This window comes from Rhynchophorus ferrugineus, unplaced genomic scaffold, assembly GCF_030347505.1.
Source record: "Rhynchophorus ferrugineus isolate W39M unplaced genomic scaffold, kcgeb_rfMv2 rfM3, whole genome shotgun sequence".
NCBI classification, from domain to species: Eukaryota; Metazoa; Arthropoda; class Insecta; order Coleoptera; family Curculionidae; genus Rhynchophorus; species Rhynchophorus ferrugineus.
The window spans coordinates 32772839-32796736 of NW_027472582.1; the positions used below are offsets into that span (position 1 = coordinate 32772839).

Here is a 23898-nt window from a genome sequence, read left to right on the forward strand (position 1 = left end):
CAGCATCGTATAGAACAATATTCAAACTGTGTTTATAACAAGGGACAAATGTTGCTTGTGAATCTTTTTCTAATATTCTTTTTTGGATACCTCAATGTTTACCCTTCATATAGAAACCACTGTTATATGTCCATGTCCATGCATATTATGTGTTCAAAACCTAATCTTATAAAATTTTGAGGTAAAAATACTAAATTCAAAGCTAAATATAATACTAGATTCATTGTCTTTTAAATTAGTATGTTTAATGCAAACTGACATGTCCTAGTTTCAATCAGGGAATATAAAAAAATACATTTATTCTGTTACTTAGCTAAAACTATTAAAATTATGATCATATACAAAGTGCGAAAGAAATCTTTAATTCGAATTTATCATTTCTATGCATCTTTGAATATTATAATTGAGCCCGTTCTTAAGCATTTGGCCAGATGTATTTAGGCCAAAACTGCGGTCTTTCAATGGCGTTTGTTAGTTTCAATTTGCAGTTAAAAATTATGAAATAAAAGATCATTATTATAAATATACTTAGAAAAATCTGTTTTATCGTTAGTTCATATAAAAGTAATTCTTATTCAATTTAAAAATAATTAATTTGTGTTTCAGATAATTCAGTGGTTATTCTTAGAAGTTGAGGTGGCGGGTTGGTGACCCTATCGCCGCAATAATCGTGAGCTTAGCTGCCGCTTGCGTATGGTGGTTAATATATGTTAGGTGTTTGTATATTGCAAGTAAGATTATCCATAAGCAAAAACATAATTTGAAAATTAACAATTATCCCACTTACTCAGTAACCATGACTAGTAAAACCAAATATGTTCTTGGAAGATCTCTAAGTTGATCTTTCAGTTGAATTGTTGATCGTTATTTAAAATTCACGTTGTATAGTTAGTTCGGATCGAATGCTAAACAATAAATAAAAAATTCTATAGAGCTCAATGCTACACGAATTGCAAAATTTTTAAATTCATCATTAAGAGGTCAACTGAAAGCTCCTCGGTCTACCATAGTAAAACACATTTTTTTAGCAAAATTAGTTTTTTTATTTAACATAATACCCTTCAAGGGTGATACACTGATTATAGCGACCCTCCAACTTTTCGATACCATTTTTGTATTACGATTTGTCCTTTGCTTCAAAACAGGCCTCAGTTTCGCCGATAATCTCTTCATTCGAGCATTCAGCAAGCATTCTTGTGAGATCTAAGAACAGGAAATAGCCGTGGGGGGGGGGGAGAGTTTGCAGATCTGGAGAATACGGTGGAAGAGGAAGCAATTCGAAGCCCAATTCATGGATTTTTGACACGGTGCCTTGTCTTGGTGAAGCAGCACTTCATTTTCCTTTAAATTCGGCGGTTCCGCCTAAAAACAAACAGTCCAGTAACGCTATGTAATAGTCGCTGTCAATGGTCCTTCCTTTTTCAAAGTAGTTAATGAAAATTATTCCATGCGCATCCCAAAATACAGACGCTATAACCTTGCCAGCCGATTGTTGCCACGCTTTGGAAAGGGTTCATCGCGTGCAGTCCACTCGGATGACACTGTCTATTGAACTTCGGAGTGAAGTGATGGAGCTATGTTTCATCCATTGTCACATGTCGTCGCAAAAACTCGGATTTATCATCTTCAAACACGGCTCCGAATCATCAAGTCATCGTTGTTTTTGGTCAAAAGAGAGCTCGCGTGGCGCTCACTTTGCACAGAGCTTTCTTATACCCAAATATTCGTGAATGATATTATATACAAGTTCAGATAATATCTTTGTTTTCGTTGGTAACAACCTCTTTTGTGCGTCCACTGCGTTCGCCGTCTTCAGTGCTCATTTCACCACGTCTGAACTTATGTTAGCATACCAATCTTTGATGGTTCATTTTCCTGGGGGCAGTGTCCGGAAATTCGGCATCAAGCCAAGTTTTTGCTTCAGCAGTATTTTTTTCCTTTCAAAAAGTAATATTTTATGAACACGTGAAATTCCTTTTTATCCGTTTTTTCACAATAACGAAAATTGCTTCACCCAAAATGCTATAATTCACAAACCAATGCTCCGACTCTGTCAAATGGCATCTTTTGAGGGTTAGTGCTAACTAAAAAACATATGTTGATTATCATCAAAATATTGGAATAGGATATATATATATATATATATATATATATATATATATATATATATATATATATTAAACCATAAAAACCATAAAACCATAAAAGCAGTTGTTTGCAATATTTCTACGTGGTCTTATATGCTATAGTTAGTGCTTAAAAAGCAAACTTAACGGCTTTTGCACTGAACGACTTCCGATTTTCCGTTACATCACCTCAGCAATAACCTTATTCACAAATATCTGATTATAAATAATTATAAAAAATATGTGAAAACTTTGTACGTGCCTTTAAGATTTTAGCGTTTCCCACGATATGGGACCACCTCAGAAGTGCACTCTTTCGAATAAAAAAATAATTTTGAAAATCGCTGCCCCCAATTGACGGAGAAATCGGCGAATATACATTTAAATATATAAATATATATACATATATATATATATATATATATATATATATATATATATATATATATATATATATATATATATATATACATATATATATATATATATATATATATATATATATATATATATATATATAATATATATATATAGGCCGAACATAGAACCTCATCCTTTTTAGAAATTAATAACTAAGTAATAGGAAGATCACTAGAAAATGCTAATAATAATAAATATTTCTATTATATTTTAAAATGTTAAAAAGATTTATTAAGTTCGGCTGCTATTTAAAACATGTATTGATAACATGTCATTGTTGCTTTGTCATTACGATGCATTCTCATATGGCTAATATAAAATCCAAGCAGCAACCTGACCTTTGAAAATTTTATAGTCATCGCGGATTTTAAATTTAGTATCTTAATATTGCAGAAGGTCTAAGCGACGGGGTGACAATGGTAAGTTTTTAATTTATCTGCATACAGTATTATATATATATATATATATATATATATATACACTTCACGATCTATTTATCCTAGAGATGTGGGAAAGGATAAGATTAGAGATGACTTGGGATGGTTGGGTTGCTTAAGTTTGAATTTTTAATGATTTTTACAATGCTGCTAGCTTGTAGTAGATGTAAAACAGTTGGTTCAGTCCGGATACATCCTTCTTGATAAAAAAACGCCTCCAAATTTAATGTAATAAACAATAAAAATAAAACAAACGATTTTGACTAATATGGTCATTAAGTGTAATGTCGTAGGGTTCTTTTGGTAGTTATATAGGCTTACATTTTAAAATATTTATTTACTCAACAATATATTTCCAATTTTTAATTGCAATTGAATAAATACTGCAGTTTTCATGACAGCAGCACATTCTCTTAATCTAATTTTATAATTTCCTGATCTGATATGCTGTACCAGCAACTAAATCTTGTTGGAATCAGCGACTAAATAATTATTTTATGTTTGTTCTATTTACCATAATTATGCTACCAATTTCTATTTTAATAATAATGAGACTATCTTAAAACCCACATCAAAGAGCTATTCCTCCACATCCATGCATATCCTGTTGTAACCACAATCTCGACATTATTATCAGTTTTAATTTGTGTCGTTTCCATCCGTCGACTAAAATAGATTGTGAAATATCCTCAAAATATTTTAATAATCATTAATTGATTTGTAACTGTATTGCAAAATTATTCTCAATTGAAAATATAAGTTTGCAATGGGAATTACAGAATGTTTTGCTCTTTTTCATTGTAAGTGTGCTATTATTCAAGGACAGCTAATTTTGCATTACCCTATTTAAAGGATTTGAATTGAGGATAAAAATAAATTCAATATTATAATCTATTGAACAGTAAATTATGGAAATGGAAACTTAACACCCGGTTTCGTATGTTGATCTATAATTAAAGCAATTAAGATTTACAATTAAGCTAATACATATGTATGGTGTCAAGGTTATATTATGTATTTGGTTGGTATCAGATTGGCGTTGAATATTTTAAACTCATAGAACCGACTGAAGTCCTTTCATTATATTGCTATCTGGTGTCATTAATGCGTTTGAGCTAATGTTAAGAAATCAACGACTTCAATTTACCGGTTTTCCTATTGTTCCATTCGTTTAATTACTTAAACTTTACTAAAAATATCAATAACTTCATGGACACCAATTGTTCGATGTTACACGGGCAGAAACATATTTATAACACCATGGAGATAACCATCAGCTCGATAATTCTAGCACAAGGATGAGCTCCATCCACCATTTACTCAACATCACACAAGCTGTGATGTTGAGAAAAAGAATAACTGAACGCTTCATTATTTGATTTCACCTTTATCTTAAAGAGGACGTACTCTTGATACGAAGTACTATTTAACCAAATGCGGACTCTAAACTGAACTGGAAATTAGATATATTACACCCACACATGACTTTTAGATACTGAATATGAGGTATACGGACAAGCGGTACTCGAATTTCAATCTAATAATTTTTTATTGTAGAAGTAGCTAGATACAAAATACTAACATGGAGACGGTTCTCTGTTCTGCAGAAATCTATACAAAATGTCTATCGGTAAAAATGGCCAGATTTTTTTGAATATTTATTATTTATTCTTTTGCCGGTAGCGCGGTATACCACCTCCCTCCTGAAGAAATCCTCATGTTATTATTTGTGAATATTGATTGATATCTTCAAATTTTTTACTTTGATACATCTTTTTAACAGCAGTGTTTTTAGTAAAATGTCTATAGTATAAAGTGCATGGAGTGCATGAAGTATCGGTACCCTAAAATTCCAGTAGTCAAGTCCTAATCGGCGACTTTAAATTTCACTGGATTGAGAATTTCTAAATTCAATGTTCTCTAATTCAATTTATAAAGAATAAGTAATTCCATAGCGCCGATTACCAATTCAACGTGAGCTTGTCACCTTTTCTTAATAAAGTGTTTCTATGAGTTGATAAATCAATTAATTCCCGTTATTCAAATGATTTTCCAGAAATCCTACCGATTTCGCCAATAATGAAATAGATAGTGATAATAACAATAAAAGCTTCTCTTTGTATCCTTTTACTTTAAATTGTTTTATTTAAGAAAAAAGGAAACTGCGGGATTTAACATACCATTTGCTTCTATCAGACTACCATCTGGGAAGCACTTTGCATCTAATGAAGCAGCTAAAAGCGCCGAAAATGAACAATTTTACACTCTTCTGGAAGGGAATACTGAAGTCAAGAGGATAACTTTTTAACTAAAAATTGCAATATTTATTGTCAGACCATGAACTTTTCATGTTAATCTTGTGTTTTCAACAATTCACTCGTCACATTACGCTGCCACGCGATATATTATTATTTGACGTTACCTAAAAATCCCACCTATATTAGTGATGCGTATGAAAGTCAACGTATTCGAATAAAAAAATACGTCATTGATAAATACTGTCTCACCGTATATTCTAGCATCTGAAGAAACATTGTGTAATTCCCATTACTGCAGTCCCCATCGTTTATAGTCCGGTCAAATAGCAGTTAAAGTGTTGGTTTAGATATTATTAAAATACTTTATTCATCATTTCATTATTATGGACGAGGTTTCGTCATACCACTATAATTCTAAATAAATATAATAGGCAAAAAGGTAAGTGAATCTGTCTTTTCGGCTATGATGTTGGTTCGTATTTAAAATCCGAACAAGAAAAAATTTAGCACTATTTTTCATTGATGAAAAAATATTTTGTTCCTGAATATCCTTCAATATTGTCAAATAAGAAACTCGGATTAAAATTATAATCTTTTGGGCGAATTAGCCGAAATACAGTTTATTCACCATATTTAGCTATGTACTTTCACACATAAAATTCTTCGGAAATAGTTGACGTAGGGAGGCATATTGCAGGCCTTCTTAAGAATCACTAAACTGATAGGATCCATGAACTATAGGATAGTTAGAATTATAGGCATATGTACTGAAAAATATCTGCAGGATTTTTCAATAAAGACGGGTCGACGTTGAAATGGAATGAAACAAGCTGAATTTGAGTTATTTTTGTAATTAAATAACTACTACATAAGATCGATCTGAATTTCGGCGATGGCTTGAGTTATGTTAATTTTAAGGGAATCAGTCAATAGTAACTTATTGACAATAGTTACAATTTTGGTAATGCACGGTACCACTGCTGAATATATCTCTTGACTGCGGCTATTTTATCAGCCAATCTGGCGTTGGCTGAAGTGGTCGTGCCGAATATGGACACCAAACTATTTCCAAGGAAGATATACTTTTAAAAAGAGCGCAAAGCCCGTAACGTTTGAACAAAAAAGTACTTAGTCTGAAAATAAAATATTTTTATTTGGTTACGCTACAACTGCATCACTAACCATGGCGATTCTGATCCATTCCAAATGAAATATTCTGTCGCAATGATATATATTATTATATATTTCTATTAAACATATATTAGATAATGAAGAATTACAAGGAATTAAGGTCCTAAGGTTAAAGTCTCCTTTCTACCAACTAGGGTTTATCTGGACTGGACCTACTATTTAACGTGGGCTCCGAATCACGATCGTCGGCATTACGCTTACCGACTGGCAAATGACCAACGGAGAAATCAGCCCAGAAGACATCCGGTCTTACCCAGCCTGGTTACTGGCGTGACTGGGATCATTTTCCTTGTCGGATTTTGCACTCTTGCCTAACGACAATCACAAATATTAAACAAAAACAAACATAAATTTACGACCATGCCCTAGCAGGATACCAACCCGCGACTATTGCAACCACAGTAGGTCGACCGCCCTGTCGCCTTTACCACTGCGCTAACCAAGTCGACTCTATTTATTTTACTGATTTTGTGTTTATAAACGGATCTCTATATATCATATTTTCTAAAATATTTACTAATAACTAGAGACAATTGCATTTATTTCTAATACAACTGTATTAATAAATATATGATCTTCAGATTACTCGGAAATACCTACATTACTTAAACACTCGGTAATCTGTGATTTACTACTAGTATTTGTTGAGACTCCTGAGGTGATACGCGTTGCTTGCTAATAACAGCAAGCTCGGTAATCAACACAAGTTCAAGATCATATTTCGAAATAGTTTTAAGTGAATTCTCGTTCAGTATGAATATCAACTTTAGTTTCGGTGTACTAGCAATTATCGTATGTTATACATTTACTGAAGGTATGTTGATTTCCAGTTAAACAATTATAATAAATAGTCTTACAGCGTGGAATATTCGTGGAATTCTTATAAACAAACAATTTTTTGAATGAAGAAACTGGTTGAACACAATGATGATATTGTTGGAATTTAAAATAGTTAAGAGAAACAAGAACTATTTAGTTTATATGTGTGTATTGTTACAAATGCCAGTCTAAACTTTTTAATTAATTCAGATATAATTATTATTCTTAATATTTACTAGACTCCAACTTATTAATATTAAAATATATGCAGTAATATTATGATATTTGCTTCATTTTGATTGTTACATCGAAAATAACGACCATATTATTAAGCGAAATAATTATTGACTACATTTAGTATGTTGTACATGTAATACTTGTAACATTTTTTATTGTGTTATTATTTTATTTTCAATAAGCTGCAGTTCATAATTGGTACTTTACAAACTACGATATGATAAATAATGTATTTCGTTATATTGGTTTCTCTTAGAATTACTATGTTACTATGTGTGACTTATAATCAATAAATGTAGGATTTAATAAAAATGTATACTAGAATTTCGAAAACTGAAAAATTGTTTTTCAAATAGTTCAAAATTGTTTATCAAATAACTAAAATTATTAATGTATAATGCCAATATTTTTGTTCTAATATAGGCGTATTCTAGACAGATTTTTATGTAAATTATATTATAATTATATATATCCATTAAGAAAATACAAATATAAAACAGGAAATGAATCATTCAACATCCGCTCAATATACCTGTTTTTGTCTTTACATTTTAATGAGAATTATGTTAATTAATCTCTTGGAATTCAATTTTAATTGCATTTTGCAGTTTCGTTACATTATTGGTAATAGCCTGTAAGTTGTTTTCGAAAATAAGTATTGTTTAAGGTAATATTTTATAGAGAAATATTATATAACTGCCAAAATACTTGATACTTGATAAATCTGTACACATAATACTATGGAAATTAGTTGATGATATATTTTACGCCAGCTTTTATTGATAATTTTAAATAATTACTGTCGCATTTATATATATAGAATGCAATTTTTTAAAATTAAATTTTAATTACAATTTATTGATTTATTTTCAATGTTTAATTTTTAACATTTTTTTGTTGAATTATTAATTTATATATAAGTTATTAAATTATGTTGAAAATACAATAATAATATAAGTGAATTAATGTCTTTTGACATAATTTTTACTGACTGTCTCATTACCTACATGCATATATTTTACGATTATACTTAACTGTGTATTAAGATTTGTATGTTTCATTTTGTATTCTCATATGTTGTTTAAATAGCTTGTCTAATATAATGAAAAAGACCTTCATAATTGTTGAGAATTATAGTTTAACTGGTTGTTATTTTTATATGTATAAATAGATATCAGACGAGAAATAAATACCCGGCATCATCGTAATATTCCATGTTTCATAAGAAATTTTCAATTAAAATGTCAGGATTTTTGTGCCAGAAATTTACTGTAAAAAATTTAATCACACAAATATGCACTACGGGTGTCACATTCACTATTCATTAAAGAAAATAATTATATACATGTTCCCCAATAAGGATGAAATTTAGGTTTACCGCCATGATCCTAAAACGAAGTTAAACAACACAGGTTAAGGTAATGTGGACAATTTGTGTAAAAGTATTTCGTGAAATGTAATAACAACCATAGAGAAGTATATTAAAGGCTTTCCGAAACCACTATAGTAATGGGATCCATTCATTTGGCATAAATGAGATCATTGGAATATATTTACTGAAATTCAAGGAAATTGTTTTTAAACTACAGCTCAGTTTATTTTTTATATCGTTATATTATTTATAGTTTTTATGACTATTCATATGTAAACCATTCATCCGTTGGTATATATTTCAGAATAAGATTCAGTTACTACCTTCTTTTGTAATTTGCAATAATGTGTGGCCCAAAAAATGCGAAACTCAAATTTTCGAATTAAACATAAGTAAATCATAAATTCAATTAAACATTATCTACATAGTAATACTTTTTGTATTTTAGTGGCGTCATTAAGATGTTTTGAATGCACAGAAAGTGAATCTGCAATATGTAGTTTGCCTTTCAAGAAAGACAGCACAAATATAACAGACTGTAGTCGATCCATCTATACAGTAGATAATGGTAATGACCCACCCAACAGAGAGTTTGTTTGTCTTTTAATCGAAGAAATCGGTAAGTAATTGTTTAACTAAATTATTTTATATAAAAAACATTGCATGCATTGCCCATCTTGTGTGGCCAAATTATCGTCGGATTGATGAACAATCAATCGTACGTCAATGAAATTATAGATTGGTCAAGATATTTACATGAAAATGTGGAGGAGAATATTCATTTATGTGTCTTCTCACAAGAAATCAGGCTTTTGTAGTCTTGAATTTAGTTGTTGGTTATATTTAAAACGTATAGGCATCCACTGGCTCTTCAAATAAATTCAAAAGTATTTTTGTTGATATTCAACGTATTTCATTCAATTTCGACATCGACCCGTCCGTATTGAAGAACCCTATACCCCATTGTACACAGGCTTTTTCACATCCATTAGTTCATCAGAAGTTTTCACTAGTTTTATTCGATTTGAGTTTAGTCCAATTCCATGTCTTCTTATTCGGTCTTTCACTACGTTGAATGTCTAACGTTCACCACCCACCCTTTTTTTATTTGATTATTACCTCAATTTATTAAAATCGAATAACTGAAGCGAAAATACCTAATCAACAATAAGATATTAATGAATTTGGCTTGATTATACCTGTTTCCTACGAACATTGAAAAAGTTCGTTTTGTTTAGTGAAAAAGTAGTTGTAAAAATTAAAAAGTAGTTTAGAAAAAACTATTCCTCTCTGTAATTTTTTTATTTTAGTATTTATCGGGTTAAACCGAGCACTTTCTTAAATATCTAAAATGATTCAACAGAGTATTACTACTCTATATTAGTCTATCATCAGTCATTTCAGAACAAAATTTTTCAAAAAATATAGTGTGTTATTAACATCTATGGAATCTTACTATATGGTGTTTTTATTTTATAAGATTGATTTATACTCCACAAATAATTTCTATAGGATTATAAACCACATCATTCTAGGTCGTTTAGTAAACACATCACTTAACCACAAAACATCATTGAGCGGTTTTCTTTCCGGTTATCAGTTCCTGTGTACTTCAAAGTGCTTTGTTCAATGCATTTTTTATCTATAATTTAAACCCAAAAACATTTTTGTAATTGTTTCAATGAATTCGCAACCATTAAGTCAGCTAGGTTTTACTTATTTTACATTAAAAAAATATAATGGCGATATTCATTTATATGTATTTATTTTATGATTATAAATGATATACCCAGAAATATGATTAAATTTATAACGCGAATATTTCAAAATAAAGTAAATATGATAAAAACAAACAAAAGATATACCAATAATTTCGTGAAATTAAATACGTTCTACTTTATTGGTATATATGTATATATATATATATATATATATATATATATATATATATATATATATATATATATAGAAACAAAGAAATAATATTTTATGCAAGAAAGTATTTATGATTTGTTTATATTTACAGATGCCATTGGCGAAAATTCAACATTTACAAGGAGATGTAGCATTAAAAATTCCAATGATAATTGTGAAAATATTATAACCAAAAATTTTATGTTTCCGGATATAAAAAAAACAAAATGTCAACAGTGCGAAGAAGATTTATGCAACTCGACACCCACGAAATACAGCCATTTCAGTATAATAGCTTTATTTCTCAGTTTTGTGATATTTAGAATGTAAATAAAACCAATATATATTTATTAAATTATTTTAACGAATTACCGTATTTCACTTGAACTGGGTTAATATTAAAACGGATATAATATAATTACTTAATAACTCTTTATATTTCATAAACTATCAAATATTTCTACTTTTAAGTTTAGTCATCATCTATATGATTCGGATTCGGAACATTTTCTGAACTTGACTATATATACATATGTTTATTGTAGATTTAAGAAATCTGTTAAGTCAAGGCCAAGAATTAAATTTTACTGTTTGCGGTTAACAAGTTAAAAAAACATCGCGATTTATTATCATAAAGCGAAGATCGTATCCACGTCTGGTTATATCAAATACTATGTATCATAACTTATTTAAAAAAAAACAGGCATATTAAATTGCTGATTTTTGTTTCAAGATTTAACTGTCTGAATGTTTAAGAAGATAATAACATTAAGGATATAAAAACAGGTGTAACCTCTATAAAAACAATAGAATGAAACCTAGTTAATCTATTTCGGTCCCGTTTAAATTTCTGTTATACAAGACGTTGTTTTTTCTCTATTAAACATATATGACTTGATTAGTTTTATCCTGTTAACCTTTCGGAAATGCAATTCTTACAGATAGTAAAGCTGGCAGTTAATGTAAGAGACCATCGTCAAAATATATTATTTCTATTATTTCTGAAGATCGAGTATTACAAGAAAACGAACAAAAGGTTAATAATTGTTATAAAATATCTTGTATATAAAAATTATATAAATACAATCGCAAAAAACAACAAAATCATAGCTTAAATGCTTAAAAATATTTCCAATCCATTTATAATCACAGAATACACAGACTTAAATAAAAGCATAAGTTAGCATTTGTATAAAACATTTTGAAAGTATATCAAAAAACAATATCTAATCTGACTGATAACTTATTTTTTAATTACACATTGTTACTCCTTTAAATACTGTACAATTTTGATTGCGAAACGAAAACGAAAAAGTTGGACACTATCCATATGTACCCATATAAAATTTTTAATTTTTGCTCCTTGCAATCTTTTTTCTTCATCCATTACGACAAGCAACACCTAATTATTATTACATTGCCTTTTCTCAGAATGTTATACACAATTAATCGATAATTAAAGATCACTATTTGTTGACATAGTATCTGAATGAAAATTACCATTAAATTTGGTTTTGTACATTGTTTTGTTAATAAATAAAATAGTCTAAAGATAGATTTCCGCACAAACGAATTGAAATAGGTTCCTCATACTGCTATATAACATAAATTTAAATAATATAACATAATAACTGAAGCATAAATATATATTTATATTTTTTTTTGCTTGAAATATTATCACATATAAAATTAGTTCTCAGTCTTTTTGAAATCAGCATAAAGATTCGTGCGTCTCAAAATCATCTGCGGAGAAACATATGTTATAATTTTCACTTTTCAAAACCTACCAATTTACATCCTTTGAAGAATATATTATGTTTCTACTTACTTCTAGTTATTTATTAATATCCTGATGTGGACTGAGCAAATTCTGTTATAACAAAAATTTTACTTAAAATTATATACAAAAAATAAAAAACAAATATAACCTGTATACATATATTGTATCTACAAATATATTTATGTATTTGTATAGACATAAATTTCAATTCGAAAGAAATATATCTCTCATCTCCGGCGCTTAGAGCAAGACGTGGTTAGGGGTGTGCCAATTTCCCCATTCTATGTTTTCTATATTTTGTGTTTATATTCCAAAATGTGGCAACACATATTCTATAAAGAAGGTCGCTCTATATGGCTGAATTATTATGACAGAAAACTGTTGTTAGTTTAATGATATTATATAGTTATTATAAATTATTTGTGAATTCACTCTAGCAACTTTTAGTACAACATAGAATGCCATCATATACAATCTTCCACCATCTATCGCTATAAATAGTAGATCTATATATTAATCGGCTTTGCGAACATTTTGCCTCCCTTTTTGAAGAAAACGGGAACACCTGGAGGCGTGAAATTTGGCACAGTTAAAACTCATTTACAGGACGAGTTATTAGGCCCAATGTTTTTGTATAGTATGCGTTACAATTAAATATATTTCAATAATACGAAAAAAATGGACAAATCAAGCAATCAGGAATAACCGTCAGATCAGTGACAAAATATATAAGCAAACTCAGTGTTAGTGGTGCGGGCTGAAACTTTAGTTCTTTGACATATATGATATATTGGGATCGAATTCCGCTGGGTTAAAGGTTTTTATTAAGTTTATAAAATAAAATAAAGGATAGTGTTCGTTAATATGAAGTGAGCGTTTGAAGTCGCTAAATAAAACAACTGTGTTGGACGACTATAAAAAAATAAATATCATTCATTTACAGAAGAATCATTATATAATGAATACACTAAAATATTATATATATATAATATTATGTACATCATTTGATATGTTGGTTAAGTTTTCTTAGAATTCAAACGCAGGAAACAGTTCTGACAATTTATAATATTCATTTGCTTTTCTTTATGATATTAATGAACGTTATATTATACGAGGGCAGTTTGATAAGTCAGTATTTTTTGAATTTCCATCGCACATTGTCCTTACCTTATTCGGTCCAAGTTCTGTGAACTTCTCCACTCTAACCCTGGCCGCAAGCACATATATCGATTGTGCTAAATCTCGCAGCGGGGTTGGCAGTGCATTTGTGGTGGATAACAGGGTATTTCGTTTCAAGCTCCCTGAAAAAGGTTCAGTACTGACCGCTGATATCTTCGCGATAATCAAACCTTCATCCTACATCGCAACACAATCCTTCAAAGAATGACTAATCCTTACCGATTCCCGAAATGCTCTCAAATGTTTTCTGGAACAGAAGTTCAACCATCCCCTGGTCACCGGCTGACTGTCAATCATCCGTACCCTCTATATGAATGGCTTCAGGACAAGTTTACTGTGGATCCCTTTTTACGTTGCTATACTGGAAAATCCTCCTCTCCCCCCCCTCCCTCCCTCACACATATTTTTATCCATTCGTTACTGGTTTTACCAAGAACGTGATACAACGTCGTTGGACCCAGGAGGCCAACCACAACAAGCTCATTGAGGTTAAAGCTGATTTTTTCTTCGCGTTCCTTTCCTTCGTCACCATGCTGTAGCTCTGAATCAAAATCGATTTTCTCCATAGAATCTAGCCTATTCTAATTTAAGTGTCACTGACCAAATAACCATTACTACTTCGGTATGGGTTCTAATATGTGCTGTGTGGATAGATACTTTAATTCATTATGGTTGTATTAATAGACTTGTATTTTTTTAGTAGTTGTTTACTTTTTAAAATTGTATATACACTATTTGTACTTTTATACGCCTTGTTTGTTCTATTAATTTTATTTATTTATTTACACTTTATGTCTGTCCCCGTCCCCTTTATATCAACACCTTTGTTGAAAAAACATATTTGTAAATAATGTAATTAATAATGTAATAAGAAATAATGATCAAGATTATATAATTTGGTATCGATTAAATATTTGCTATGAACTATTTGCAAAAAAAAAATTGTATAATAAAAAATTATTAAAAAACATTCTCCACAGATAATTCCTCTATCGATAAAATCAGTAGCATACGTTCTATTCGGTATCAACCAAATTAAAATAAAATATTTAAAAATAATATTGCTCTGGGCAAACGTATTCCATCAAGATTTATGGACATATTTCAAAACAAATAATTCGAAATAAAAATTCCATTGAAATAATGTTTTTTTAGTACACAATTTAATTTTATTCGAAGCATATAATATTTAATGGGGAAAATTATATTTCAATATTTAAGGCTACATCAAACTATCCCCAGGATATTGTTCATTTTATATTGGACATATTAATAATTATAACAGAATATACTATTTTATATATGTTATATTATTATAAGGGTTGGTGAAAAAGTAATATTTTCTAACTTTGTTGCTAAAATTATAATTCCATTACTGTAGACCTTAATTTCTAGACCGTAACAAATGGAGTTGAATCAATTATTTGTATCCTACCAAACACTTAACATCTCCTTCCTTGACGTCAATTTTTGTTTGTGAAGCATATCCAGCTATTGACCAAAAGATTTTTAGTACATTATTGCCATACGTTGATACTTGTTAACAGAACTTCACAATTCTTTAAATATTGAATAACAGTAATATTTTATAGTTACTAGCGGGTTCATCAACTCTTCCTCTATACACAACTTAATTGCAATCCCCAATTCATTATCTTTATGTATATTTACTGGGATCAATTGTCCCAGTTGTTGTGTTTATTCTGTATATATTACATACAAAGAAAAAAGTCAATGTTCGGCCAGGACAATGTTTGTTAGGTGTGCTAGTTTTATTTTATATTACCTAAAACTTGTAACTATTAGTGATGTTCAAATTTATATTTCAAACTTCCCATACATGTATATGCTTTATATAAAAATTGATAGGGAACGTTTGGGTAGCAGACAGCAACACCCACTCTGTAGATTGCTATGGAACAAAAAGGTATTTATTTTAAATAATATAAAAGTAAAACTAACTTGAAGATTATAGTAAAGATAAGAACGCACAATGGTCATATTTCTATACGTTGATACTTATAATATTCTTACCTTGCAAGTATTTGAAAACAAAAGTTAGAAGACCTAAGTTACAGTTAATAGAAAGTGTGTGAAATAAATTGATAATATGAGATTTAAAGCTTGGTAATTTATTATTTCTTTTGGTTTATATAACTTTTCGAATCAGATAAATAGTAGATGATTTCCATGGCGGAAACATACAATATTACACCACTTAATAAAAGCATTTATCAACTAATGTTCTTTTTAATATTGTTAATACTATTCTAACAATTTGAAAGTTATTAATATTTTATATTAATAGATTTATATAAATTTTCATATAAATCACATTTTTTAAATGTAACAGTGTAAACAGTTGAGCATCATAAACGCTAGTTAGAGTGGAGATCGTTCCTTCCGGTGAGTCGTCAGTAACGTCAGAATCCGTAAATATGACTCAGTGATGTGTGACTACGTTGAAGGATCTGGTTAAAATTTAACATATTAGCTATCGAAATGAACAATATGTACAGATTATGTAAACACATCCGGAATCTATTATTTAAAAAAGAAACATGCATTCTTGTAAAATGGTAATACTGAAATACCATATAACAGGTCAATTGAAATGTCATCGACCTACCATAGTAAAACACATTTTTTGGCAAAATAGTTTTATTTATTTAATATAATTCCCTTCAAGGGTGATACACTGATTACAGTGACCCTACAACTTTTCGATATCACTTTTGTAGTACGATTTGTCCTTTGCTTTAAAATAGGCCTCAGTTTCGGCGATCACCTCTTTCTTCGACGAAAATTTCTTCCCAGCGAGCATTCTTTTGAGATCTGAGAACAGGAAATAGTCGCTGGTCGCCAAATCTGGAGCATACGGTGGATGAGGAAGCAATTCGAAACCCAATTCATGGATTTTTGCCATCGTTTTTACTGACTTATGACTCGATGCATCGATTTTGTAAAGCAGCGCTGTCTTTTTCTTCAATTACGGCCGATTTTCGGCAATTTCGTCCTTCAAACGGCCCAGTAACGTTGATGTTGCTTTGATGATGATCCTTCCTTTTTTAAGATAGTCAATGAAATTTATTCCATGCGCATCCCAAAGCACAGACGCCATAACCTTGGCAGCCGACTGTTGTGCTTTCCCACGCTTTAGAGCGGGTTCATCGTGTGTAGTCCACTCGGATGACTGTCGATTGGACTTCGGAGTGAAATGATGGAGGCATTTTTTTCACAATAACAAAAGTTGCTTCACTCAAAATGCTATAATTCACAAAATAATGATCCGACAACTGTCAAATTTATACACGCGTCTTTTGAGGGTTAGTGCTAAGTAAAAAACATGGATTTTTTATAAAAACATTCTAGTAGCACAGTGTGTCAGGCCGGGGACATTTCAATTGACCTGGTAACATTTTAAAGCGATTTGTCACTTGGTTTGTTACTAAATGATTTTGTAAGCTGAGTTTATTGACTAACATCTAGCCGACGTTTCGCAACCTTTACATATTGTTTCGTTCAGAGCGTGTTTCACAAACCATAGCAATATATAATGGGAACTTAAATAAGTACATCTGTAGACAGATTTCCCTTCTTTCTTTCAACTTGAAATAGAAGTCTAGAAGACACCTGTATTTAGGTTATATTTGTTTTTTTTGTGCTTAATTTTAAGGAAACTTTTTTATTTATTATTTAAGGTAAATATTTGTTGTTTAAATATAAAAACATAATATAGAGTGTTGTTTTCGGGATGTTAAGTTTTAAATGACATTATTTAACTTCAAAAGGATTCTGCTCTAACGTAGAAGCAGTTTTTGAAAATAAATAATGTCAAATTTCAAGATATTTCTTATGGTTTCCTACATCAAGCTTGCAAACAGGAACGTTTATTTTTTGCATTTCAGACCTACCAGATGATTATCGACCGAAATATGGAAGATCATTGTTAAATAAAGATGTAATTCCGAATTATAATTTTAATAGTAAGTTTTTCATTAAAATCTACAACTGATCCGCAATTTATCAGCCCACATTTAAAAGGAATTAGAATTAAATTTTTTTCAAAAAATTAAATTGAGGGGTTAGAAAACTGAATACATGTTTTTTCGCAGATGCTTTTGAAACAAATGAATATGTCCGTTTAACTTCATGGTATTAAGATCCCGACAGTACATCAACAGAGTGAAAACTAATCGTATATCACTACATAGTATAAAACAAAGTCGCCTTTTCTGTCCCTATATCCCTATGTGCGCTTAAATCTTTAAAACTACGCAACGGATTTTGATGCGGTTTTTTTCAATAGATAGAGTGATTCAAGAGGAAGGTTTATATGTATAATACATGCATAATATACTAAGGCAACATTGCTAATTTTAGAGGTTTCTAACGTGATGTCGTAAATTAACCTATTTTTTTAGGCTTATTTAGCAATTAGCAAAAACGCTGCCTAACCCTACGAGTTAGATCAAATTAATGTACTACAGTATTGTACACCATAAAAAGGTCTACAAAAAAGTCCGCGATGGTATATGTTTATCTTTTAGGGATAACCCACATTAACCATTTTTATTGTTTACTTTTTACGTGAGAAAATGGCTTATTTACGAAGCTATTTTAAGCAATACGGCATTAATCCTTATCGAATTAAGTACCTTAAATACAGTGTGCAATTAATATAGATCAATATGGTTCCTTACAGCATGTAAATTAAACAAATATTTTCGGAGATATTACAAATTTAAAATTTGCGTTTAAAAATGTGTAATGTAATAAAAATTGTATGAATTTAGATATTCCAAAGATAGCAGGAAATCTTCATAGTAAGTATAGGGGAAGAGGAATTGTTTTACTCCAAATTTAATGCGTGCAGGCCAAGGGCAGTAATGAATGAACCAAAAATACTGGATCGATTTTAATCATGTTTTCATTGAGTGACATAGGCATATATATTTTATGCCCGTGCAAAGTCGAAGCGGGCCGCTATGTTTTTATATACAACGTTCATATTTTTTCTGTAGTGTATTTAATTTAGTATCAGCATTGCACCCGTGCGAAGCCGGGGCGGGTCGCTAGTGTAATAATATTACAAGCAAGAATTGTTATATATATTTTTATTATTCTGCTATTATGCTATATTATCTAAATGTTATTTAACAGTACCAGTAATCTATTTTAATTCGTTTGTGTACGAAGCTATCTCTAAAATTTTGTATTTATCTGAAAAATAATCTGCAAAAGCAAATTTATCAAAAATTCTCACTTAAGTATTATGATAACAAACGGTGATATTTTTTGAAATAATTCATTGTATACAACATCCTGAATAAAGGCAATGCAGTAAGAAAAAATATGATTAGGCGATGCTTGTTCTGAATGATAAATAAATTGGATTAAAAAGGGAAAAATGAAACATTGCTAGCTAGCTATGCATGCAGCTATGCATTGACATAACATAGCTATGTAAGCTACATATAATATGGATAGTGTCCAATTAAGTACCAATAAAAATATATAAAAAAAGAAAAGAAGGTTTCGCAATCAAAATATATAAAGGTATATTTTGGACAAATTATTTTCCTATTTATAGATTTTTACCTTATTATATTTATGGTGATAACAATGTGCAGTTAGAAAATAAGTTATCAGATGTCAGATTAGCAAATGTTAACCAGTATTTAATAAAATATTTTAGTAAATAAAATATTCTATTTAAATTAGGTAGACTAAACACACCGCTTTTTAGTTATAATTCAATTAATATTCCTGACTGGTAGGAGCTTTATTATTCGTCGTATCAATAATGACAAGTAAATTATTTTTAGGGCTCTGTTGTTTTCAATTATCACCCAAAAATAACAGGTTTGTCACGATTATTTTTGGTTCAAATCAGAGGTTATTTAGAAACTAATTTAATTTACTTGACAGGTGACAGTTCGGTCTAATTTAAGAAGAGGAATTGTTCAACTTAGAATGTATCACGTTAATTAATAAAACGTTTTATATCATCTAATGAGATATGGAAATTTATATATTAATTATATTGTCTGAATTGTATATTTTTAGAACAAAGCAAGAATAATATTTATTATCTCTTTGATTTTGTTTTAAAGCATTATATATTTCCTTGGTAATAATATAGGGTTATAATTTGATTTGCATTTGCCGTCTTCTAATGTTATAAATCAAAGTGTTGTCTGTCTATCTCTTACATCCTTTGGGAAACATATGACTCCAACTTTGAAAGAAGAAATCTTTTGAAGTGAGTCACAAATCCTTTTATTACTAATTACTTCCTCATATGATCGGAAATATTAATCAGTCAGACTACACGCCATTGATCGAAACTCGAAAAAAACTTATTAATACACAAATATGTTAAAAAATTGTTAGTGGAAACAGCATGCGACTGATATTCCATTAGTCTAGACATGCATCTGCCAACTTCCGTTCGATTATGCTCGACAATACTCTCAATTGAAATTAAGACATTCTGGAAATAAATTTATCAGGGAGCTGACAGACATGTAGAGTTAACATTAGCCAGTTCGTTTCGCTGTTGAAGCAACATTTTCCTCTATAAAATCAGGTATTGCAGCCTCCACCGGGTCCTCCTAGCTTAAGAGTATCTGATTACAAGTACCATCTTCAAACTGATGTTAAATCAGGAGTAATCAAAGGTTAAAAACTGATTTTAACATAGTAAGCTCAGAGCTAGTCCTACATAACCTGGTGAGAGCTGTTCATGGACACTTTTCTTGAGTTAACACAGAGTCGAACTTAGAACTGTAGAGAAGATAATCCTCTAGGTGTAGCAATGCAGTTGGTAAAAAACACTGAGAACTCCTCTTGACTTCCCTCAAAACTCCAAAATTGTGCGAGATACCATTTTCTGGCGAACAAAATGTATAATATATATTCATAATTATTATATATATATAATAATAATTAATATTTATATATATATATATATATATATATATATATATATATATGTATATATATATATATATATATATATATATATATATATTTATATATATATATTTATATATATATATATATATATATATATATATATATATATATATATATATATATATATATGTATATATATATATATATATATATATTTATATATATATATTTATATATATATATATATATATATATATATGTATATATATATATATATATATATTTATATATATATATATTTATATATATATATATATATATATATATATATATATATATAGCAGCGACAGGATCTTAGGCAGTGATGGTGGCATAACCGTTCAAAATGGATATTAAGCAGCTCAGCTCTCGTTGTGATTCACAATTTTTTTTTCAAAGAAGTATAAATAGTTCTAGATGGGTGTCGAATTATTAGATGCTAAGTAAAATATAGATATTAAAACCTAGGATTTTTTAACTTTCGAATCGAACTTTTAGTTCGGTTTGGAATTTCAGTGGTCAGATTTCAGATCCAGAGCTTTATTTGTTAAGAAGATGTAAAATGGCAATTGCGATAAAAACCACATTATAAAAATGTTAATTAGATCGATTAATTAACCCATTATAAAAATCTAAATTGTTGTTGGGAAATTGTTTGTTTCTAACTTGGTATAGAAATGCATCTTATTTTGCAATAGTACTACGTAAAAGGACAGAATACGCAATAAGCTTGCCAAAAGATGTGTGCTGTATATAGCGAAGGTATTTATTAACATCTTCTGCGTGGAAATGGTTCACTCATTGTCGTACATTGGTTTAAAAATGTGTCACGCCCTGATTGTATAATCATTGCAAGAGCTGATGAAATTTTCGATTCCATTATGAATAAGCCCAAAAAAAAATTATAGTATAAAAATTATGTGTATAGTGAAAAATATTCTTAGTGCTTCAACAATTTTCTATTTAATTTTTTTTTCCTTTTTACTTTTGAAGTAAAAATATTACTCTTACTTTATACTCGTTATGGGTTACTATTATATTACAAAATTATGCTAATAAAATTGATTTATTTCGATCATGTTTACCTATGTAGCGACCGCTACCACATTTTGGGCCACCACGCATTCACCTACACCAAGTTCAATGGTTGGCAACACCGGTGGATTGGTACCATGCGGTTCCCGGTTATAAAAGACCACCACGATGACGTCTCGCTCTCTTTTCTTTTCTCTACCCCCTTGTAACAGTACCGCTTCCATAGCGCTACCGTACTTCCTTTACCTAACCTCATATCCTGTCCATTCTCCCGTCGACCACATGTATCAATTTAAATCGAAATAAACAAGTATTTCTTCAATCAGTGTTTTAGTTCTCGTGCAAATTCCTTCCAAAAATAGTAATGAGTGTTCGGACAAATAATCGCATCGACACCCACACATTTCGACCGACCCATCAGACGAATATTCCTACACCTATGACTGATAAGAAATTTCATTTTTCCAGATTGTAAAGTCTGAGGTGAGTATCAATTATGCATCATAGCACATTCTTCTCAACGAGCGTTGATAATAAGAAGGTTCTAAGTCCGATGAGTACCTTTCATATCTTTTCCTTTCGTACTTTGTTTTGATTCACATTGTCCCGTTGTGCTCTTGTTAGATCTTAGCAGTTATGTTTTTATTTTGTTTTAGTAAGTCATATTAGCACCATTATTTGTTAGAACTGTTTAAGCCACACTTGATTTCCGAAGTAGTTTGGGAATTATAACTGGAATTATGAATGGAGTACAGTTATTTGTTGCTATTATAAAATAGGAAATAAAATACATAGATAATAAAGAGATTTTGGGTTAGAAATTTTAGTGGGCAGTCTGTGCAGTATATTAAATGATGGCGTCTTTTGAAAATTAATTGTAGCAAAAAAACAAAATCATTTGAGTAAGAGATGGTATCGATAGATTTGAACACATTATGATTCAAGTTCAAAATAATATTGATAACATAATTTATTCATCATCATCACTCAATATCTTGTTGAGTCACAAGAAATTTATCACAAATTGATTTAATTTTAAAGAGGATCTAGCACCACTTTTATTTCCGAGATACATTGAAGTATATTTTGTGAGTGACTTCCGTATGTTCATTTTATACCAAACTTGATAAAGAACGATTACGAACATGACTGTCTGTTATATATTCAAGTTCAAATTTAATGGCTTAATATTTTTTCTCAAGATTTTGAGTAATAAGAATATAATAGATGCGTTAACGGATATTAGAAAATTGTTAGAATTTGTGGAACTAACTCCCATGACAACGATTTTTTTCAATACTAAAACGAACACTACAATAGTCCGTTTTCTGTTGAAAAAAGTTTATGTCATAAATGAGCATCAGAAATTTTATACAAAAAAGGTAAGTCCTTTTTTGCAAAAATATGCAAAATATACATTTTACAGAAATTTACTAGAAAATCTTAATAATATTTTATTTTAGCGGAAGTAGTAAAGACTTTTCAGAAAGATATAGATTATAATTATGTCTCTATAGTAAACAGTACTTGTATATTAAATCATCGCACCTCATAATCAGACTAAACACATCGTTTTTTTTGTCTAACAAACAGGGCCGAATTAGTAGCGCTATATAACACCTCCCTCATGAAGAAATCATCAAAGAGATGTACGTGGCCGTTTATCATCTGGATGGTTTACAATTATATTAAAATTATTTGTTAGTATCAATTGTAACTTTGTCCGCCAGTTTTTATCAAATTTCCATTCCAATTTTGGTTTGCCATGCCGCCTTAAACAGCGTTAGAATAGTATAATAACTGAAAATAGTCGAAACACTCGATAGTCGCAAAACAGTCGAAATAGTCGATAGTCAAATAACTAGCTAAACTAGATAGTTTAAAAATAGTAATAACTATTTTCAGTCAAATGCACGGTTCGACTGTTTTTTTTTTATTTCGTGATGTTGGACGAAGATGTACGAACCCTTTTGTGTATAATTTGTGAGAGAGGAAAGCACGGAGATAATAGCTTTGAGCAGTTAATTTTATATGTGCGTATATTTTCCAACGGTAGTATAAGCGAGCCGGATATATATATATATATTTCTTCACGTATTAATTTTAAAAAACAAAATAAAAAAAATACTGAATACTATTAATATGCATTTAATAATTTCATTTTAAACGA

At 29.9% G+C, this 23898-nt stretch overlaps 1 protein-coding gene across 1 annotated transcript; it reads left to right on the forward strand.

The window, feature by feature from the left end:
* Positions 1–7059: 7059 nt before the first annotated feature.
* On the forward strand, positions 7060–11142 carry LOC143193097 (uncharacterized). The gene is made up of 3 exons (XM_076399061.1): positions 7060–7246; positions 9309–9479; positions 10887–11142. The coding sequence occupies exons 1-3, from the start codon at positions 7186–7188 to the stop codon at positions 11102–11104; spliced, it is 450 nt and encodes a 149-aa protein (XP_076255176.1). The 5' UTR covers positions 7060–7185; the 3' UTR covers positions 11105–11142.
* Positions 11143–23898: the final 12756 nt, after the last annotated feature.